This window comes from Acartia tonsa, chromosome 5, assembly GCF_053477335.1.
Source record: "Acartia tonsa isolate MP-2025a chromosome 5, ASM5347733v1, whole genome shotgun sequence".
NCBI lineage: Eukaryota > Metazoa > Arthropoda > Copepoda > Calanoida > Acartiidae > Acartia > Acartia tonsa.
Window position 1 is genome coordinate 35,754,060 of NC_137264.1, and position 23,738 is coordinate 35,777,797.

Here is a 23,738-nt window from a genome sequence, read left to right on the forward strand (position 1 = left end):
ATAAACGTATTTAGTGAATATTATCGTTCTACTACTATTTTTAAGCCTTAAAACTCACACCTTTGTGGATTTCTAGCGCAACCTACTCCTCCCTTTATAGGTAGACAAAAGTTTTACAAGTAGTTTTTCTTTGATAAAATATTTCAGAGTTGTAATAAATGTGATCTTACATGAAGATCTACCTGCTTATTACCAAGAAATATCAAAAATTCCAGCAGAAAACAGCATCTGCCCATTATACAAAATAAAACATAAAAAAATAATCTGGAAAAAAATATAAAAAATCAACAAAAATTATCAATAGTAAACTTCATGTATGTACATTGCTAAAGAGAGAATTAAAAGTTAAAACAATGTGATGATATAAATAATAAAGTGAAGAAAATAAAATATTTTCTATCAAATTGGGATCAATATTTCAGTAAAACTGATAAAATGCTTAAATAAAGTTATATCACCACGAAACTGGTTCATCTCATGTTGCATTAAATATACAAGAATATCATACACAACAAATATAATAAATTAAACATTGATAAAGTAATTTTAACTGTAAAATATAAAAAACAAACTGGTTTTAACTTTACAAATGGATAAAGCTCAACACAACGACAATGTTCTCCTATAAAGTTTGGTTTTGAATGCGTAATATTATTCTTGAAAGTTAAGATAAAATTAAAATAAGATGTATTATTTGGTTTATGCAGGGGTGTATATTCTGCAAAACATTCACCCCCCCCCCCCTTCTCTAGATTTTCTCCCCCAAGGAAAAGATCAAATTTTTTAGTAGTTTTCAGTAATCTCGTTTTAATAATTTATGCCCCTCTCTGCCCCTTTTTTCCCCGGAGTGGCAAAAATGGAAAAATGTTTCTCGTATTTATTCGAATCCGGTGGATAGGACCCGGTTCTTATCCATACAAAAAAAACTATGTCTAGCATCATATTATATCCAGCTTTCTACGAATGTAAAAATGTACAATCATAAGATTTAAACCAGTTTTAATCTCATAATTGTACATTCTATATCCGCGGAAAGCCGTTTATAATACGATGTGAGAAATAACTTCTATGTTTTTTCCCTCTCAGACGTATTTTTTTCTACCCCCTCCCCCCCCCGCCAGATCATAAAAATAAAACCAAGTAACAGGTTTCATCATATTTTCACAGTAGCTTTTCACCTATTTCTTTGTCCGTGTGGCTCTAACCCTGCGGTGCAATGATTAATATTTACCTAACATAAAATAACCTATTAAAAGCTACTGTGAAAATACGATGAAACCGGCTAATTCGTTTTCTTTCCATGATCCAAAACTTTTTAATTTTTTAAATTAAAAACAATGCTATTTTCTTTGTCGAATTATTTTTCTAATTTTATACTGTTCAATAAAATATTTTTTTTTATTTTGTTCTCGCAATAACATAATTATAAAGCACAATCAAAACCAAACCAACCTAGCTTTTATGTCCAGTAAGAAAACAGTGTCAGTAAAACTCATTATTATATACAGTTATTACAAAGCATACAAAAACAGTAAAAATTATCAACCGTAAAAAAAGCAAAAGAAAAAAATTAAAACAAAATAATAAAGTTGGCGCTGTTGAAAAATGCGCTAAAATGTTGGCCTTCAAAGGTCATAACATGAAGGAAATTATAAAGCCGTTTTACAATTGACCACTTCGGGTGTATAAAAAGTAGATATCAAGCAAAATCATGCATCCACAAATATCTTCGTGCTCTTGGGTTGAAAAGAACTTTCAAATTACAGAGATCTTTACTTGTAGTTGATTCAATGTGGGATTCGGTGCAGGGAGATTAAAACATCCAGGTTTACCTAAATAAACGAAAATATGTTAAACAATTTAGAATAGACTCTTATCTATTAAATGCGTTGTTTAAGTCAAGGTGCTTATAATTTCAGGAAGGAAGGGGACATTGGTCTTTTTATTTCACCAGTCCCTAATGTCTTTAAAACGTTTTCTTAATCGTGGCTTAACAATTTTAAGGAATTTTAATGAGTTTGATTGGTTGATTCATTAAGTTGAGTGTCCATACGTTTCAACAAACATTGTAATTTAAATCTATAGCAGAATTTTATGTTTTATCATTGAGGATGTACATCAATTTATCGGCCATTGTCCTATCCCTTAATATCCCTGTCATAATTTACATGAAGGCTTCTTAGGGTTTCACTATACACCTTTTTTTAAAACTAACAGTGACATCATCAATAGGAAAATCAAAATAAAATATTGACACATGTACAAAAATTTTACCTGTAAAAATAAAACATGCATGACAATAAATGATAATAAAATGCTTCAATAATCTTGAGACACAGATCCAAGAAACCCAAATCTGTCAGCAACTCCGCTTCCACTCGCCTTGTCCTTAAATAAATGATTGAACAAAAATCTTTCCAGAGTGGCTCAATTTCCAAATTATCACCTTTGGTTACGAGCCATGCGGAAAATAATCTTGTAATAGGACAATCCTCAATCAAGTATTAGTAAAAATAGAGCGTACTGAAAACTTTTTCCATTTCCCCCCCGAAATGAAATATTTCAATCCGGGGAAAGATGAATCTTGAGCAGAAAATACACCTCTGCAAAGGGCAGCCAAAAAGTATCAGGTTAGACCTATAATCTACGAACAAATCAAATGGCTGTTTTATAAAAAATAAATAAGGTTTAATCCAGTGGTGTGCACAGCGATTTACCAGGGGTGTGTGAAACCATTAAGGTAATAGATGTAGAATATATGTTATAATATGGCAATCGTTGTTTCAGCTAGCTACTGAGTTCACTTTTTTATAGAACATGAAAATCTGGTTTACGATCCAAAATAATAAATCCACTGAGCTTTAATTTTAACGAGATGTTGACACCACTGTACACCACCCTAGATCACTGGTTTCATCAATGTATCAAATATGTCCTATGCTAACTAAAACTAAATCCAATCTCATTACAAATAGTTAATTTGAAACTTAATTTTTATGCAGATATTTAGTTCAGGTTTAAGTTTACAGATTCGCATAGAAATCATAGAGAAATATCAAATACATAAAAAAAAATTGAATCAACTATTTCTCGCAATTCATTCTAGTGCATAAAACATTAATCATTTCTTACCTGTCCACTGTTGTTAGTGCCAGAGCCTCCCGCAGCAAATCTGTCCGCAAAACGGCTGCCGCCAACTTTCTCAAACTGTGTGGGGAAGCTCACAGCTTCACGGTAGCTACGCTCATCCAATGACGAACGGAAACTAAAACATTAATGTTAGTGAAATTCCCTAATATTAAACGTCAGCTTAAAAAACTACAATTTTGAGTAGGGTTGGCAATCCGTATCCGAATTCGGTATCCGCCCAATTTTTGGTCAATTTTGGAATCCGAATCCGGAATCCGTTTTAATAGCTGATTCGGATTCTTAATTGGAAGGCTAAAATTGGCGTCTTTAGTTTTTTCTTTCAACTCCCCCAAAAGATTATTATTATGTATAAAATCTTTTAAAATCTGGTTCGATTCTCGGAAGTGAATAATAGAGAACACCAAGAATATTAATTTTTAGGACATACAGGGTGCGGCACATAAATCGAGACATTTTTTAAACGGCCATGGCGCGAAAACTAAGGGACCAATCAGGACGTTTGACCCCACTATAGAAAGCTTAGGTAATGACCTTTTAGCACAAAAAAATCTTTGGACGAAGATAGACGTGTACGCCGAGCCGGCCGCGCATATGTTCAACAAGGCAGATTCCAATTGCGCCGGTGGTTTAATGCGCAAAATCACAAAACGTAGGGTCCGACAGGGAAGTAGTTGGAATCTTGACCCCAAATTTTGTGGGTGTCTTAGGCTCATCGAGACACACATTTTGCCGTGTTTAAATCCATTTTAGCTCAATCATAGCCGAAATGAGGTCGATTTTTCAAGATTTTGAGCCTTAAGAAATCACAAACAGTAAGGCCCGACAGGGAAAGAGTTGGAAATTTGACCCAAAATTTTGTGTGTGTCTTAAGCTCATCGAGACAAGCATTTTGAGTACTTAAAGTCCACTGTAGCTAAATCCTAGCCCAAATGAGAGCAAAAACATGGATTTTGTCAATTTGGCGGTTACTCATGTTCCTAAGGAAATGTGGCCTCCCAGCAGCCCGATCTTAATTCAATGGACTTTTGAGTCTAGGGCTACTTTGAAGCATGCACCAATAGACGTGCCCATACCATAAAGACCTCCCTCATTGCTACTATCAAGGAGAACTACGCCAGCTTGGACAGGTACATTTTGACCTGGACCTGCCGGCGGTTGAGGAGGCCGGTAGAGGCGGTGATTGAGGCTGGCGGCGATTTTATTGAATAATCTACTAGTCATATACCTATTTTGCTTGCCAGTTTTTAAAATTCAATAAAATCGTTAAAATTGACGATTTTATGTTCATTTCTTTAAAAATTACAAAATGTCTCGATTTATGTGCCGCACCCTGTATGTAGCACTTTAAATTTTTTTTTTTTTTTAAAGTCTTTTAAAATATTGCTAGAAATCTGAATCCGAATACGGAATCCGCCATTTTTTGTACGGATTCTTGTAAGAATCCGAATCCGGTCCAAAAATTTGACGGATTGCCATCCCTAAATTTGAATTAATTTAACACAAATAATGTCATTTTTAAATAAAAGTAACAGGATATTTTTCTGTATGTCAGTACCTTAGGATCACGATATCCACTGCAGTACAGAAATGCTTCTCGTTTGCCGTGAAGCCTATGTTCTTTTTTTTTTTTTTGGGGGGGGGGGGCCTTCCTAAACTAATATTTTTAAGAAAGGGTCGAATCACCCCACCCCCAGGGCATATCCGCTGGTATTTGCTTCAGTGATACCTGTTAAATCCAGAGTCTCTTAGGGACTTAAAAGCAGAAGGCTGTTCGTCAAAGAATGGCTTCAGTCCGCAGTTCTTCTCACTAAATGTTACATCATTAAATCCTTATATTCTTATAAAAAGAAAACGGATGTCTGTTTGACTATTTGTTTATACCGAAGGATTTCGCCAACCGCTGAACCGATGTGGTTTTCCTTTACAGGGCAGCTTCTCCTAGGTCCTTGGAAAGTTGATAGAAATTTTGGGGGAGGGTACCACCACCCTCTCCAGAGAAACATCACTAACACCATCTTGCAGCGAAAAAAATATTTTAAGTAAATAGTTGATTTTAAAAGAGATTTAAAATAAACTATTTTAAGTGTCCCTAGATGCCTCTAGGGGCGTCGCCGCTAGTAGACATTATGGAAACAATGATGGTTTTATAATAATTCAGGGGTGTAAATAATGCAAAATTGACCAAGCTCGGGGGGGGGGGGGGGTTAATATGAATAAAATAGGTAAAGAGTTCTGAAAATATTTTTCCATTTTTCTCTTCCTTTTTGGTAAAAACTAGGAGGGGAAACAAAAATTGCAGCAGGAGGAAAAATGTATCTTGAGCAGAATATACACCCCGACCCCTGTAATAATCAGCGACAAAACCGTCAAATAACGTACCCTATTCCCAGGTTGAGGGTATTCTCAAACACAGCAGACAACTTGGAACCATCATCATCCCAAGTAAACTCAGAACTGTTGGTTTTCATCCAGGAAGGCTCTACATATTATAGATATTATCAATACACTCCTGGACGGGTTATTGTGATAAGCAACACCCGACGGACAACCTTTAATTGCACAACTCTTGTCTGAAAATCCTAACTGGATGGTAAGGGATGGGGGGGGGGGGGGAGTTTGTACACTTATAGGAAATGAAAATTCAGTATCAAATTTTGCCCTGGACGTTTGGGCTTGTTTTTATAGTTATTAACCTAATTCTTTTTGTAAACTCTCTTATATGATTGGATATACCCATAAAACTTTGAAAATTGAATTTGTGGACTTTCCTTCTAGGGGCTAGTGGGGCAAAAGACCCCCCTCAAACAATAAAATTTTAAGTTATGAGCTTATTTTTTAAGATATAGAGCTGATTTTTTAAAATCAAACCTTTTATTACATAAATGAGATGATTAGCCACCACACTTAACAATTTTGCACTTTACTTCTAGGGGCTTGTAAGCTCAAAACTTATAGATTTTGTATTTTGTATTTGGGGGGGGGAGGGGTACCCCAAAAGCCCCTAGATGGATAGTGCGTAAATGAAATCTGCAGTTACTAGGGTAGTGCGGGGTTATTCCGGTCAATTTTTTGCTTCAACCTAAAAAAAACATACTTCCCAAAAACTTTTCCCGGTTTTTAAGAGTGCAAATGAACGATATGGCAATAACGAAGAAGCCTGTCTTGGTCCCATTAAGATCTCGCAACTAGAAGTCGGTAAAAAATCGGTTTAAAGGGCGGCGGTTGGCCTCACCGGTGGGGCTATTTCGGTCAGTTGACTTTGGGGGGGTGGAACACCCCCTTAAAATATTTTTTTTAACATTTTAAACTATGAGTAGAAAGCTGAGGTCATTAGCTTTCTAACGGTACTAGTCGCATGCAGATCAGACAATTTTTTGACAACATTTTTCCCATTTTAAAAAAGTCGGTAAAATCGCAAAAAAAACAATCAATTTTTTTCATGCAAACTTTTTAAAAAAATCATACTTTTTATTATATGATTAGGTTTTTTTAAGCTTTATACATAAATTAGAGGCAATTTCTGATTCGCAGGTCTTTGAATTTCTTGAAAAAAGTGATTTTTTTCCCCAAAAAATTTTTAATTTTAAAAATCCTGCCAGTTTTGACAGCAGTTTGATACATTTTTTCTTGTCTCAAATTGGCTAGGATTGACCTACAAGGGTGGTTAAGGTGTTTAAAGATGCAAAATTACATGCCTGACAATTAACTCGAATTGATATGGGGTCTAACTCTAATATTTCAACACATTTTATGCAACAGGAATTTAGAAAATGCAAAATCTTGAATATGTACTCTAAATCTTGGAGATAGAACCCATATCCTGGGGAGTTTTTGTTAGGACATGCAAATAGCTTTCTATAGACACCTTAAACATTTCTAGCTTAATCCTAGCCGATTTGACATAAAAAATATATATAGGCAATAAACTACAACTTTGCTTTTCTGAAGATCTCTCGCAAACGTTTAGAACACCGTTAAAAAACGGTTTTAAAAAATTGGTCGAGTGACCGGAATTAGACCCCCCTACCGCATTAACCCCGCACTACCCTACTTATTTAATTTATGTGAAAATAGTTTCCAATAAAAAAAACCAGATAGATAGCGTTTAAAATAAGTTCAGTACTTAAAATTTTAGTGTTTGGGAGGGTCTTTTGCCCCACTAGCCCCTATTAGGAAAGTCCCAAGATTCAATTTTCAAAGTTTTATGGGTAGATCCAAACAATGTGTACAGTGTATAAACTCCCCCCCTCCCCCTAAATTCAACCTACTCTATTATTGCCTCACATCTGACATAGCAGTAGTAGGATCCATTTTATAAGTCAAAACTTTTGACGCGTATTAAACCATTCGAACCCATACCCTCCCCGACGGTCTGACGGATGCTCTACATGTTAAGCCACGGTCGTGGTTTCACTTGCCTTTCTCTTGGTTCCTCCAGGTATCCGAGGTTTGTTTCCATGGGTCTGGAGCATGATGGCCGCTATTATGTCCAGACCTTTCTCTAATTAACATCAAGCTACGTTTAATAAATGATTTTTTAAAAATTAAATCATGTTTTTAGTACTTTCCTTAAAAACTCTTAACGGATTGGAATGTTCACGTATAAAGTAGCTTAATTCCTAGTGCGCGTGTACTGTCCTCTGCTAGGCTCCAGATATCCATACTTCCAGTTATCAAGCTCAAATCTCTTATCCTAATATAGATTCATTTAACTATATTGCATTGTCAACCTTTCAGGCATGAACATTTTCCATTGTTCAGATTTATAAAAAGGAAATATTCCGTATTTTTACTACCTTAGGTTCACAAGTTCGAGAAATAAACAGAGTTAGGGGGGGGGGGGCGTTTTTGCACAAAAAAAATTGAAAAATCTACATTCCCGGTTATTGTTAAACATTATTTAAGTCCTATTTATCCCAATAAAATAGAACGAAGGAGTATACAAGTTTCTATTTAAGGTTGGGATTTACACTCTTATGGGTCAGACCTCCCAAGTGTACATCATAGACTACAGTTAAATGTGTCTTTAGGTGACGGATGGGGGAAGGGGGGGGGGGGGAGAGGGAGGAACTCCCAAAAAAAACTTTTAAGAACATTATCGTGGATTAAAATACCTGATCATAATCTCCCCAGAGATCCAGAGGTCCCTTGTTATCCACACGTCCTGTGTATCCATAGTTTGTGCTGTGGAACTCTTTAAAACAAAGTTTATTTGAATCATAAATAAAAGGATTTAAAGTAGTTAATAAATCTTTCGAGTAAGGTAGGCAGAAATAAGTTACCAACAAGCGAAATAAATATAAAATAATGCTAAGGGGGGGGGGGGGGATTTTTTCTTGAATTGATTTTGTTGTTGGTATTAACTAAGGTAAGTAGCAATTTTTTTTTTATCATGCAAGCAAGATTAAACCAGTTTATAAATATTTCAATACGGTATGCTTTGGGTAAAATTAAATACTATTCGGACTAAAAACTATTAAGAAAATAAGCAAATAAGAGATATGTAGACAATACCTGGCACAAGATCCTGGAGTCTTGCTCTGGTCAATCCACTTGGGAAAAAATATATTTAGTTGATTGACAGTTATTATATACATGATTAGATAAGTACAACATCCTTAAGTTGCAAAGCACAAAAAATCATGGATTGAAGACTGACAAAGTTGTTTTATAGCATATGTTCATTTGTCATGAAAAAGAGATATTATAAAAATCATGAAACCTTGCTGAAAAGCATTATGTATTTTAAGCATGACCTACAGAGTGACCAACAGATCTTTAGTACAGATGTAAATATAGTTAGATATTTACTTCCCCCCATTCTCCAATGACCTTTTTCGTCTGCTAGCAAATTGTATTCTGCTACTTTAATTTATTAATATTCCCGACATTAGTTGATTTATAAAGACCCAAGTGATAGTCGGCACAATGTCATTGGGATAGGGAAATACAGTTGTTAATGTTCAACCCCTTTCCCCCTAGTGTTTTACTCTAATTAGTGACTAACAAACTGAAATATACACATAATCCTCGCTAAGTGTTGGTAATGGAATCTTCCAATATCTTCGGACGGACGAACAAACAGAATGAACTATAAAGCAGCTTCGCTGCATAAAAAAGGAAGTATTTTATCAAAAATTTACTTCAGGAATTAAAGTTAAGATTTACCGAATGTTTCTCATGAGTGGTTTATGATGTGGATGATTGATGTGCATCCTCTCCCAGCAACCACGACAGAAATAATCAAAACACTTGTCCTCGCGGCAGAAATACGGGCCCTGCTTCATTTGACACAGAGAACAAATAGCATCCTGAAAATGTGAGATGTAAATATTCAGAGTGGGGTGGGTGTGGAGGTACTTCTTCCCTTTGTTGAATACTTTTTTATATGATGTTCTTATGTGTTCTTGCTTCAAAACTTTTCAGCGATGAATCTATGATTTACAGATATGAGCATGATACTTATCTGCAAAATAATGATGCACTACCCATCCAAAAAAAAAGGATAGAAGCTATAATATTTCAAAACTTCTTATTTATAATCGGTTTATCCTCCTTTCTAACCCTTCTATTTCAATAGTAAATACCTGTGCCATTACCAAGAAAAGTTGAATTTTTTTTATAGTATCAAATGCTTTGCAGAAATCAAACTAACACAAAATATTTACCTCAAGATAAGGATCTACTTGAATCTTCTTTTGGAATCTGGGAGTCTTAATCTCGATAAAAGCAGAATTCACAGCCTTAAAAAGCGAGAATTGATATATTATCATAGAAATTTTTGTTAGTTACATAATGTAGAGCAAGTATATCTGGAAATAAATAGCCTAAAATCAACGAAAGAAAACCCTAATACTTAAAATATATCTACCAGAAATTATATTATCATGAACGAAACAGTACTACGACAATTATTAAAAAAGTGTAAAGAAAATAAGTTAGGTACTTCTATAAATTACCCAATGCCTTGACACAAAAAAAAGAAGGGGGGGGGGGTGGTGATTCGTGACATCCCCCCCCCCCCCTCCGTCCTTTATATTGTGATAGACAAATCACACTGGTTCTAGAGCCAGAAAATCAATGCAAGAACATAAAAAAAACCTTTCTGAAGGATTTAGTGCTGCTGAAAGTGACCCTACCAGAACCAATAGGATACTTGTATTTGTCTGTGTCCAGGCCAGCAAATACAACATTACCAAATAGATCATTGAAGATCAGGGCAAGGCTCTGAAATCAAATAAGATAATATTTTATATTTTTTTGTATATAATCGTTTGTAAGTATAGGTATATCACTACGCAGGGACAAGGAAAAAGGATTCCAATTGACATTTTTGACTAACCCTCTTCCGTTTAGTTCTAACACAAAACAAGTTAATACTTAAAAATAACCCACCAAAAAACTACCTGAATTTTCAGCAATTTAAAATAAACCGGTTAACAAAACTGGTATCAATCTTGATTTTTATCAAAATATTCGTGTCTGTAATACGATGCTATACATGATTTTTCAGTATGTATGAGAACCGTGCAAAATCAAGCGGATATCAATAGATTTCGAAGCCATAATGGAAAATATTCCTTTACTACTCCTCCAAAAAGAAATAAATTATACCTGGGCGTTCATCATGCCATGCAGAGCTCCAACAAAAACAGTCTTCTTAGGATCTAACTGGGGTGAAGAGTAACCAATATAGGTAGAATCATCAACCAACCAGGGGATTATCTAAATAGTAACTTATAAAATTACTAGCAGCTACGCCTCAATATGCCTTTATGGACACATAAAATTGTTTCATTTCAATCTATGTTAATATCAGCTATTTACCGAAAATATTTTTATCGCTGCTAGATAGTGTTATTTATGATAATAGCTAATTTCAAAAATATCGGCAGGGCGGCGTTTTTTTGGCGATTTTTCTTGGAAGGGTGGTGGTACCCTACCCCAAAATTGCTATAAACCTTCCCAGGATCTATGAGAAGCCACACTGTAAAGGAGCACCATATCGGTTACGCGGTTAGCGAGATCCTTCAGTAAACAGATGGACACAGACAGACAGCTACACAATTATCCTGTTACTTAATTATATTTTATTAGGACAAGGTTTTATGATGTTGAAAATGTACCTGGATATCCTTGATGCCACGTTTCTCCGACTCAATCTTGTAATAATAGCTGCCTCCATTAGATAAATCCTGGGCACACTGACTTAGTAGATCCTAATTCAGCAAAAATATTAAAACAATTGTCAAACGCTTTACCTAAATCTAACCTACAACAATTTAAAAGATTTTTCATGAATATCAGGGACTATTTTCTCCTTAAAAGCAGAAATTGTAGTTGTACAAAATTGATTAAATGGTCGAGATAAAACAATATATTAAAATCCAATCTAGCGGAGATTCAGAAATTATTATAACCGCCGAGTTCTTAAAAAACCTATCAAATGATACCAGAACATTAATCTATACATAATATCCCTTCCCTTGCAAATTCTAAATTAAGGAAAATAATAATACTCGCCTTAACCCTGGTTTCATCCTCGAACGCAATGTAGAGATATCCCCTGGGTGTCGGGTTAGCTTCCTCCTTTCCTGGCCATTCAACTCTCACAGGTCCGAAAGCTTTGAAGGCCTATAATTTATATTTTAGTTTTACTTTGCCTTGTTACTCTATAAAAAATATCTTTGTTCGTACGTCCGAGAAGGATAACACAATAATGCAATTTAAAATGTTTATTGTAATATATTACAGGATTAGGAAATACCTGTGCATCTGTTAAATTAAATGAGCTAGCCATTTAAAATTGTAATTTTGTAAATCTACTGACAAAAATGTTGATTTTAATTACTGGATTTTATTATGTTTTTCTTTTTAGGCATACATTCCTTGTACATTCATTCATGTTTTATAAAAAGAACTTTTTAAAAAAACAAAGCTTTCTCATATAAAAGGATCATCTAAATATTTGTTATACCTTAACATTTTTATAGCAAGGGCCCTAAATTTTCGTTGTTTTCTAGTTAATGCAATACCATACCTAGTTATTTAAAACCTATCAGGTATCTAAATGGATAGGACAATGGCCGATAAATTGTTGTACATTCACACAAATTTACCCCTTCTGTAAATTACAAGGGGGGGGGGAAAGTTCTGACACATTTGCGTAAACGGTGAGTATAGGCTTTATCTTTGGACTGAGAGGATAGGTTATTAGGGATAAAATCATTCTTATATGATGAATTTCCCCCAGATTTAAGATTTTTTGGATAGGCCTCCAGGTTCCGGAGCTCCAGGCCTCCAGGTGGTCTCTGTACAGGTAAATTGAAAAAAAAATTTTTTTTTTTAAAGTTACAGGTCAACTTATAAAACAAAATATGCATCTTTTTTAATATTATTCACATATTTGAAGAAAAAATATGCATATTTTGTTTTATAAGTTGATTTTTAACTTTAAAAATTTTTTTTTTTCATTTTTACCTGTACAGAGACCACCTGGAGGCCTGGAGCTCCGGAACCTGGAGGCCTATCCAAAAAATCTTAAATCTGGGGGAAATTCATCATATAAGAATGATTTTATCCCTAATAACCTATCCTCTCAGTCCAAAGATAAAGCCTATACTCACCGTTTACGCAAATGTGTCAGAACTTCCCCCCCCCCCCTTAGTGGTTGAAACACTTGGACACCCAATATAATAAACCAACCATTCAAAATTCAATAAAATTGCCCAAAGTTATTAAGTCAACGAAGAAGAAAAAGTTAATGCAAAACTTTGGGGAAAAGTGTAATAAAAAGATTATTGTCCCCCCATCCCTGAAAACCTATACAAATTCATAAAATGTTACTTGCCTGCATAAGAGCCATCTCTGTGATATCCCAAGGAACGCCTCCCAGGAAAATCTTACTTGAATAAGAAGTGTTTCTTCCTATGCATAACATTTTTAACGTTAGAAGAACATTCAATCAACACAGTACTAAACAAAAACACAACAAACAAAAAGAAAAATAATTCCAGAATTACAATTAAATCAGGATGGTGAAAAGAAAAAAACGCTCACGTATTCCCTTCTGTTTTATCAGTAAAACTATGCGCAGAATGGGGGAAAAGGGAGGCGGATGATTTTTCAGGAAGCTACCATCCCACAAACAAAATCCCTTGACTTAAAGAAGCATCTTTGTGAAAAGGAGAACCAAATTTGACATGGGCAAGAACGTCCAAGGGAGAGGAGGTAAAGACCCGTTCATAAAGTATGATAAAAAATTATAAAAAAAAACAACAGCCAACCTCTAAACCCCAAAATAACTTGAGATAAAATTAATTTACACACCTGCTTGATGCTTCGGCATCAGCTGACCGGTCCATGTTGCTTTGGCCTCGGAGAGATGAGCAGCATTTCTGTACTCCCGGGCTGCTCTTTCCAGGGCAAGTGGGTCAACCCTGATTTAAAGATATCAACTTTAAATAGAAAGGTATCGTTATTTCTAAAACATCAACAAGAATACAGGAAACTTCATATTTTCTTTAATGTTCACGAAACTAATTAAAATCGGATGTTCTAAAACCGGTTCCATGCCATATTTAAAATTAAATAAATACTGGTTTTTACTAACCGCGGAAACCAGTATCGGACTATGCGATAAACTAGTATTATTTTACTTCTAGTAATTTGAATTCGTGTTTATATTTAAGTGCAATTCCTTTAGAACAAGAACAAGAATAGATTTCTCAAATGAGATACAACAAAGTTACGACTAGCTAAAAAGTTAAAAGTAAACTGTTGCAGTAAAATCAAAAAATCTATTGAATATTTTCTAAAATAAAGCTTATGACTATTTTTTAAGTTACCGACTCAATATGATATCAGACAAACCATAATCCTGGACTATCTTTGATTCAAAAAGAACTTTACCTGGGTTTAAAATCATCGTAGGAGTTTCTAATGTCAGGTTCAACAAATGGATCACCTCGATAAAATCTGCTTGGAACATCTCGAACCTATTACAATGTAATTTAACAAAAAAAAAATAATGATAACCATTAAAATAAATCTTGCCTAAAAGTAGCAAGATTTTTTTTTTATCTATGGCCTAAGAATTTGAAACTACAGACCCGATTGAGTTCCTTATTTTAGGTTAACTTCACAGAGGTCATATGATGGTATAAGGCAATCATTATTTTTAATATACGTCAACAGGAATAATGCGTCAATGATTGGCTTTAGAACATTTTCAAATCCAAATTTAGTTGAAGTTCTTTTAAACACTAGGTACTAAAGATTTAAAATTAAGCTTATAAAGACAAAGGATTGTGATGATTGTGATCTATACATACTATATTCATATCCAGCTGATAATTAACTTAATACTCCAGTCTGTCATTCATGACACAAAAATATAGAGGTACATTTAACATGTACCTATTAAACATTTAAAATATATCAATGATTAACACCTGCTGTAAAACTCGCTTTGTTCGCAATCGCCTATGAATTTAATGCTTCGCTACCTAAGGATGTTGTCATCCTTTATCATATCTTACTTGATTATTAGCACTCTTAACACCTTGAGTAGCAGAGAGGATGGCAGATAATACACCATCTAAAAAAGTATGAAAATGTAGAATTGAAGGGTTGATTCGTGATATCTATATTACAAAGTAGAACGATGTCTGTCTTTCTGTTTGTTTTTAAAGAAGGATCTCGCTAACCGCTAAACCGATAGGGTTCTCCTCAACAGGGTAGCTTCTCATTGGACCCGGGAAGGCTTATAACTATTTTGGGGGAAGGTACCACCATCCTCCCAATAGAAAAAAATTTCAATTTCATTTCTTAATTTAATTAAAAATTGGGAAAGCAACCCCCCCTCAAATTTTTTTTATACTTTTCTTTTAAAATCTAAATTAGGAGATTGGGGTATCCAATTCGATTCCCCCTCGTTAAGTGCCACCTTGAGGCCTCTAGGGGCGTAGCCGCTAGTTTCTAAATAAAGTCAAAAAGATAATGAATAGTTATTTCTTTCATCGTATTATAAACCGCTTTCCGCGGATATAGAATGTACAATTATTAGATTAAAACCAGTTTTTTAGCCCCGAGGTGCCGAAGGCACGGGCTAAAAAAATGGGTTTAATCTTATGATTGTACATTTCTATATTCGTAGAAAGCGGTTTATAATACGATGCTAGACATAGTTTTTTCGTATTGATGATAACCGGTTCCTGTCCACCGGATTTGAATGAATACGAGAAAAGGTTTTATTTCTAATTCACAACAATTAATTGTTAAATATTCTCGAATTACTTGTTTCTAAAAAGATACAAATAATGCCTTTATGAGAGGTTTTAGAGCTTTCATTTCAAATCTCAGATAATATTAGCTTGTGATTAACAGGCTTTCTTGGAAACTATTATCCCCTTATTATGTACTCTTTCTGTATATTAAAAGGGGGGGGGGGGGCGAAAGTGACACTTTTTGAAACCAAAACTAAAAGTCAAAGGAACTCAACTAAAAAAAGAGTTACAGGTCTGACATTTTGCATGGCAGTTGCTTTATAGGGGTACAATATGGAACTGTGAAGAAACGGCGGCGCAACCGCCGAAAACCGCCAGGAAAGGAATCAAAAATTCGGCGGGAAACGGCGGTTTTTCGGCGGTTACGCCGCCGTTCCTTCACAGTTCCATATTGTACCCCTAAAAAGCAACTGCCATGCAAAATCTCAGACCTGTAACTCTTTTTTTAGTTGAGTTCCTTTGTTGACTTTTAGTTTTGGTTTCAAAAAGTGTCACTTTCGCCCCCCCCCCCCTTATTAAAAAAGGTTTAAAACTGAAAAAAAGTTAAAATAGTTTTTGAGCAAACTAATCAGAGATTATGTTCGTAAAACTGGGTGTGTGCCAATACAATTTATAATCCAATGTCCCTACACTCATTGATACTGTTACAAATTACATCTTAGTCTTAACAATTTATCACATGAATAAAGAGAGGAATAGCAAATTTTTGTAATGTGTAATCAGGGGTGTATATTCTGCATAAGATACATTTTTCCCCGCTACAATTTTTATCATTTTCCCCACCCCTCTTGTTTTTTTACCAATGCAATGAGGGGAGAAAAATTGAAAAATATTTTAAAAACTCTTCATCCCCCCTCCCACATATTTTTTATTTATTTATTCTTCACCAAGGAGGGGAGAAAATGGAAAAAAATGTTTTCAGTTCTCTTTTACATTTTTTCCCCCAACCACATATTTTTTTATCCCCCCCCCCCCCCTCTTTAGCAGGGTAAATTTTGCAGAATATACACCCCTGTGTAAAATAAACTAAAATAATTACCTGAGTTTTGCTTACAAAATCCACCAAGCTCCTCGTAGATAGCAGCACGTTTCTCCTAAAAATCCGTATATTATATTCTAGTATTATAGTTACAGTATTATAAGCTAAAAAAAATATGCAAGATTTTTTAAGCTACGTTTTTGATAAGAAATAAATATTATTATAGTTACTAGGTATTTTAGATTTATTTATTTTACTTATTTTTCCATGAAAATATTTAATTTGACACATGAAAATTATCTATCCGTACCTTAAGATCTAGTAGCTTTTGAGCTGCCTGTAGCACAGCTAAGTCGGTTTCAGCTGCCATAGTTGCTAGTGTTGGCCTGCAAACAGTGAAATTCACTTACAGTAAGGCTTTAAAACCTTTATATCCGCTGGATTAGAAACTGTTTTCAGCCATACTGAAAACTAAGTATATAATCGTATCACAAACAATTTCCCAAAAATAATAAAATAAATATAATAAGATTTAAAAAGTTGTTATCCTTGGTCTTCATTTTATTATCCGCGGAAAGTTGTCTATAATACGATGCGATAAATAACTTTTTTAGGCTTTTTTAGTCTGAATTTGGTTTATATGAATAATGGCATATATTTTTAACAATAAAAAATTAGATTTTTATCAAGAGAACCATAGATGATCCTCGAGTTTCTTAGCTCAAGAACCAAAAATCCTTCAAATTCCACAAATAAACTACCTTGGCTCTCCAGGAGAATAAGATCTGTCAGCTGGCTGTGAGGTCGGGGACATGGAGTCTGCAGAATCTGTTCCCTCCTTCCGGGTGTCTGCACATGTCAGGAAGCCTTTCAATGGCAGCAATCACAAGTGACACGTTAATGCAAAGGAAAGTAATGACGAAAAAGTTTGTTATGCAATTATACGGCGAAATTTGGGATAGTGATGGGATGTTTGGCAATTATACAAAAACAGTTATCACTTTGCTCAAAATGTTTTTTTTCTTAGGAATTTAGAAATCACGAAACCTTCATAAAATTAAAGCTTATATAAACGAAAAAAAATCCTTTCCTTAAATAATCTTTATATATTTTAAACATTTGGAATAGTATTGAGAATTCTTCGCCAAACTATCACTTTGCATTACAGTGTCAATTTCAATTGCTTTTATTGTTTTGGCATATTACATACAATACATTTATGCTTGTTATAGTATATGAAAATAATATTTTTAGACACATTAAGACAGTTGGTTCTTTCACACAAAGTGCCGGTTGAGCACAGATAAAACAAGGAAGGAAGGGGGGGGGGGAATGTCAAAACTCATTTTATTATACCAGTGTCAAATTTTGCAGAACTTACATCCCTGTTGAAATAATTTGAGAAGGGAATGGGGGTATTTTTTTCCTAAACCTAACCTCGGTGTGGAGCCCCATCTCTGCAGGGCTTTCTAGTATCCGAAATATCCTAACCTGACCCAAGTGGGGGGGGGGGGGGGGGGAGGTATTAGTGCTAACCAGGGAACTTTGTGAGTAAGCGCCACGAAAATTTACCTGATTGAAAACTACCATATCCGGCATCGCTTTCTGGGGTGTCACGTCCCATCAAAATAGCCTAAATATCCAGGTATAAACATGAAGATGGCGATAATAAATTTTGATACAAGGGGAATGCACCACACTCAGTGGCGTGCACATAAAATCGCCTTAGAAACTACCAGAATTGGAATTATGTATTGTCTAATGGAAACAAAAGAAGTCACCATTCACACAACTTAATGCATACATATACAATTTTTAATTAAGTTTTGCGAGATTTGTTGACAGTCTGTTAAACCACCGATAACAAGGTACAGAGTAATGACTAAACCTCTAGGGTTCTTTCTTTCAGGGTTTGGTTTTGGCCATTTTATTAAAAAAAAATCGATGTAGTTGAAAATAAAAACTTCTAACCTGTTCTATTGTGGGGCTACCGGCTTCACTGGTATGGGATCTCAATCTCATTGGACTCTCTAGGTCAATAATGATAATAAACGTACATTAAATGTAAGTAATGTGACATAAATTAAAGTTAAAACGTTGGAGTTTGAACAAATATGAATGAACGAGAACTGGTATGTAGATATTAACTTGGCACCTAGGAGCTTTTTCAATTTATTTTGGACAATTAGAATTTACCAAAGCATTTGATGATTTGTTCGTTTACAATTCCTATTTATTATTTAAGCACGAAACTTGCTTTAACTGAAAGTATACTAAAATCCATTTGGAAACGCGCATGGATCCTCCTTAATTTTTAGTTCGCGAAAGGCACGGATTATTATTCCACGAAATCTAAATATTTTTTTCTACATGAATTGAAATTCTTTAAAATACTAGTCTCTGTAGGTATCTAAAATCTGAATATCTTTTTATGTCTATTCTCTTGACTAAACCAGGGATAAATGGAGATTTGGTAAATGCTAACCTGGACTGGATCCTTCTAAAGATTTATACATATCCCTATATTCTGGGGTGCTAAAGCTAACACTTCTTGGTCTTGTGAGGCCACTGGGTTTAAACTAAAGATAACACATAATTTAATAACAAGGATAATTTAATAACAACCACAATGTTACAACCAACAACCTTACTACTTTCAATAAAACTAGCGGCTACGCCCCCTAGAGGCCTCTAGTGGCACTTAAATTTTTTTAAATACGTAACATGTCTAAGTTTCGACGTAAAAAAATTGATTTTTAAAGATTTCTCTTGGAAGAGTGGTGGTGCCCTCCCCAAAATAGTTATGAACCTTCCTGGGACCTATGAGAAGCTAACCTGTTAAGGAGAACCTGATAGATTCAGCGGTTAACGAGATCCTTCGGTACAGACAAACAAACAGACATCCTATTAAAATGCATTGTAGCGCCGATGCTATCAAATAAACCTTATTCTACCTGCTGTACGTTTAAAACATTTTTGAGATCACTGACAAACTCTGTTTTATTTGCGGACTCCGACATCTCTTTATTCTTGCTGCGGGTCTGAATGCTAAAATTTTCTGTGTGGGGCATGATTCTGAAAAAAATCCAAGGGAGTTGAAAATCAACCAATGGTGTCGAGGATATTGACAAAGCCAAGTAGCAGAAAATAATTTGTTAGCAGACTAAAAAGGTCATTGAAAAAGGGAGAGCAGGGAGGTAATTATCAGTATAAAAATCTATAAAGTACCTAGATGAATAACATTTAAACTTTTTAAACAAGAAACAACCTTTTTAGTCGTTAAGATTCATTTTAGGGGACAAAGAAACAAATCAAGGAAATAATTTTAATTCACGAATTTAACAAGGACAACATCTATAAAAGCGAAGCACAGCAATTTAGAATAACAACCAGCATTATCAAATGAAGAGTAGAAACTCAAACTCCTTTAATGTTAAACATTATTTAGAAGTAGTAACAATTTCTTAATCTTAAGATACAGATGACTTAGTTTTGCTTATACCGTACATGACATCGACTAATCATCCTAGGAATTCCGATCGAATCAATATAATAAACACACTAGAAAATACCTTCTGAAGTACTAACAGCTTTTCTAGTATTTACGTATTGTTTAATTGTACCCAATTATTACAGGAATCAATATACCTTGTTTTAAAAAACGATAGGATAATGATAACATGAAGTATTTAACAAATTCCGTGATAATTTATCTTTAAAAATCAGTAACTTAAGGCAATTTAATCGTTAAACTGGTACAATGATGTGTAAAAAATTAAATCATTCAATCCTTTAAACTATAAATCGCATTAAATTCATAAAATACTTAGCATAGTTACACAGACAACAACCAACTAACACTCACACAACCTCTCAGCACCGTGTCCCACGCGAAACTGGTCTCTTTGTTTGTTTATATCAGAAACCGGTTTTTAAACATTTGTACACAAAAAAAAACTTGAAATTGAAATAAAAATAAAAAATGTAAAAAAAATATTATTTTTTAATTTTAAAAAATAATAAAAATAAGAATTTAAGTACCTAACTATCGTTTATTAAAAAACAGAAATAAAAGATATTTTACCCTTTTGGTAAGGGATTTTATAAAAAGAATTAACTTATTTATCATTTAATATTTAACAAAAATAATTATTTCCTTTATAAAAATGCGAAAGGTTTTTTTTCGATCATTGACACGTTAAAAACCTTATTTACAATAAATTAAAGGTTATTGAATAAATATAACATATACATTACGAAAAAACACGAAACCTTTTGTTAAGTTTTAGTAGCGAAGTCAATAACTCAAGTATCCACCCGTTTGTATGTACGTTTATCTGTCCTTTGGAAACAGAATGGGGAAAACGTGATTTTCTCAGCTGCTATTCAAGATAAACGTCTGAATTTTTTTGTGAGCATTCTTATCTAATTATGGAGGTTATTTAATTAAATTAAGACACAGTGGCGTGCGAACCGAAGGGGGCATTTGGGGCAATCGCCCCCCCCTAGCGACCAAAACGCCCCCCCCCTGCCCCCCCCTAGCCACCGCCCCCCCTGCCCCCCCCTAAATGTTGAAAAATGCCCCATTTTGCCCCCCCCTGGTCAATAAAAATGCCCCTTTTTGCCCCCTACCCTACAAAAAGCAAAACTATCCCAGTTTCAAAAAAAAAGATCAAGAAATACTCCAAAAAAAATTTTTTGGCGCTTCGCGCCAAATAGACAGTTACTATTCATTTAACCTTACCAAATTTTTAAATTAGTGTAGAAATTAGGTTATAATCTTTTTTCACTGAACATAACAAACCAGGTAATAGGAAGTATTTTATTTTGTATAATATAAACTTTTTACCAAAGAAATTTTGTACATCCCCAATGATGATACACAAAATCACAAACCCTTATTTAGATTACAATTAGTGGATGAAATGTATGGAAACTCGACTTAATTAACCAACCAATCAAAATTCCATTTAAGTCCCCAAAGTTGTTGAGCCAACGAATAAGAAAATTTTATATGAAATATTGGGGACTAGTGTAATAAATAGCCCAAAAACCCCTCCCTCCCTGCATATTTGAAGAAACAAATTTGCGCTTCGCGCCCTTCCAAACGGTTTCTGCTTTTTATCACATTGCATTGTATATTGTGTTTTTATTTCTTTAAAAACATGTGTAAACAACAAATATTTAATCAAAAAGTTATTTTATATAAAAAAGAAACAGCGTTGATATTTATCAAAGCCTTTTTCTCAACACTGTATGTCTGTCTAAATGAATAACTATATATGATGTCATTTTATTTTCAGGATAAGTTTATCATTTTTTTGTGTACATACCCTTACAAAAAGACATGTTTTTTTATGGCAATTTTCATTAAAAATCATTAAAACTAACTACACTCTATATTCCTAACCTGATCAAATACGCCACTCTTGTTGTCTTTAATTGATTTTAGTTCAAAGGGGGAGTAAATATTTTAGGTGCACTTCACGCACTGTCCTTATAAATCCTTGGAAACATCACTTAATCAAAAATTAACAGAGTTTTAAAGTGCCATTTAAAGAGGGTAGGATATGTTGATATAACTCTTTAGCTTCTCTATAATTCACTATGGCTGTACGTAATGCTAAGGGGGAAATGTGATTTTTTCAACTGCAATTAAAGATAGAAGGCTAAAACTTAATGTTAACATTCCCATCATTATGGAGTATAATTAACTATTAAAAATTCATGGAGGTTGGACTGCTTTTCAGGACGTTTTTGCCTATTTTTGTATCTTTTAAATTTCAGGTATAGTCCCTTTTGTGACATTGCCTCTTAAGGTGCATTTCGTCGTATTTTCACAGTAGCTTTTCACCTATTTATAGCTCCTGCGGGGCCAATTGCCTAACCCTGCAGGGAAATCACCTGACCTAACTTAACCTAGAATTACCTTTTAAAAGCTACTATGAAAATACGACGAAATGCCCCTTAAGAGGCGTTGCCACAAAAGAGACTATACCCTATATTTCTAAGAGATTTTTATATCTGTAGATAAAAGGACATGTAATTTTTTTGTGGATTATAATATTTAAAAAAATAAAATTTCTCGCTGATTCGAGCATCCAGTATGTAATTTACTTTGACTGTCATCACACAACGTACAGGAAAAAGGATTTGTGACTTTTTCTACCTAAAATATATATTTATTTCAACAGATGCTCTTTAAATTTACTTGTCTGTATTCTTATTCATGATTTTTTGTGCTTTGCTACTTAAAGATGTTGTCATCCTTGTTGTCATACAATAAATAAATATTTAAAATCAGTTTTACATATTAGGTTAATTTTTGGTAAATTATTTCCAAATTGAGTGTTTTTATCTCCCCCCCCAAAAAAATTTTTTAATGAGGTTATTCATCCTTCCTGCTGAAATTTTATAACATCCCCTTCCACCCATAAAAAATGTTTTGTGGTGGTGGGGGGGGGGGAGGTTAAATTATCTTCTGTACTTTTTTTTCAAAGATGCTTTCTAGCTCCCTTCCCTTCGGTCATTGCAGGGTGGGGAGAAGGTATGGGGGAGAAGGGATAGGGGAGAAAAGATGGGGGGGGGAAAGATGTGGGATATAAATGGGAAAAAGGGATGGGGAAGATGGGATAAGAACTAGAAGGCCCATAATCAAATAATCCCACCCCTTAAAACGCCCTTATTTAAAATTAGTATATATAATCAAAATGCCCCCCCCTAAAGCAAAGTGCCCCCCCGGGGCACTTTGGTTTAGGGGGGGGCAAAATTTTACAAAATCTTCAAAATGCCCCCCCCTAGACAAAGTGCTTTGCACGCCACTGTTAAGACAGATCCATGGTAGAATGCTTTTAAGCAGCAATTATTTCTTTCATAACTGATTTTTGCACACATTTTTGGTGTTTTTGGGTTAGATTTTATTTATTTTGTATCTATATATCAAGGAAGCATGGGTTTATGTTTAATTTTTCACATAATCGAAATATTTTTGGAGTTTTTGATCCAATATTTTTTCGGATAATAGTTTTAGTTGCAGATGATATTATAGTAAAATGTATATCTTTTTAGTTGGATGGTCATTTTATACAAAAACTGTCTAAATTACAGGAAATTATTTTTAAATACACATTTTATTTTACTTGGTTTAAAAGCATTAAGGAACAAGATATACCAAATTATAAATATTTAAAACCTGAAAATTTAAAAAGAAAAGAATAGTTATTTCTCGCATCGTATTATAAACAGCTTTCCGCGGATATAAAGTGTATAATTTAAAGATTAAGACCAGTTTTTTAGCCCCGAGATACCGAAGGCACAGGCTA

General features: G+C 34.2%; 2 protein-coding genes across 20 annotated transcripts in view; both read right to left on the reverse strand.

The window, feature by feature from the left end:
* Positions 1-284, reverse strand: part of LOC145319358 (uncharacterized) — a 56,677-nt gene extending 56,393 nt beyond the window's left edge. For 16 of the 18 annotated variants that reach the window (XM_080161461.1, XM_080161444.1, XM_080161447.1 and 13 more), the window contains exon 1: positions 183-284. The gene's annotated coding sequence lies outside the window, so the exon portion shown is untranslated. Of the gene's footprint in view, positions 1-170 lie in introns of all 18 variants that reach the window. The other 2 variants (XM_080161460.1, XM_080161459.1) reach the window with 2 other exon arrangements.
* On the reverse strand, positions 264-19,798 carry LOC145319361 (uncharacterized). Of its 2 annotated transcripts, none has more exons than XM_080161463.1 (27): positions 19,371-19,798; positions 18,902-18,995; positions 18,388-18,446; positions 17,989-18,049; positions 17,178-17,265; positions 16,727-16,802; positions 16,477-16,531; positions 14,691-14,749; positions 14,062-14,147; positions 13,480-13,589; positions 13,001-13,077; positions 11,674-11,784; positions 11,277-11,369; positions 10,765-10,875; positions 10,252-10,377; positions 9,819-9,893; positions 9,319-9,461; positions 8,665-8,702; positions 8,265-8,344; positions 7,770-7,843; positions 7,569-7,651; positions 5,530-5,629; positions 4,877-4,957; positions 3,133-3,265; positions 2,275-2,388; positions 1,453-1,832; positions 264-622 (listed from the first exon to the last, which is right to left on the reverse strand). In XM_080161463.1, the coding sequence occupies exons 1-25, from the start codon at positions 19,485-19,487 to the stop codon at positions 2,320-2,322; spliced, it is 2,199 nt and encodes a 732-aa protein (XP_080017589.1). In that variant the 5' UTR covers positions 19,488-19,798; the 3' UTR covers positions 264-622; positions 1,453-1,832; positions 2,275-2,319. The 2 variants fall into 2 exon arrangements, with proteins under 2 accessions (XP_080017589.1, XP_080017588.1); XM_080161462.1 differs by having other exon boundaries at positions 17,178-17,283.
* Positions 19,799-23,738: the final 3,940 nt, after the last annotated feature.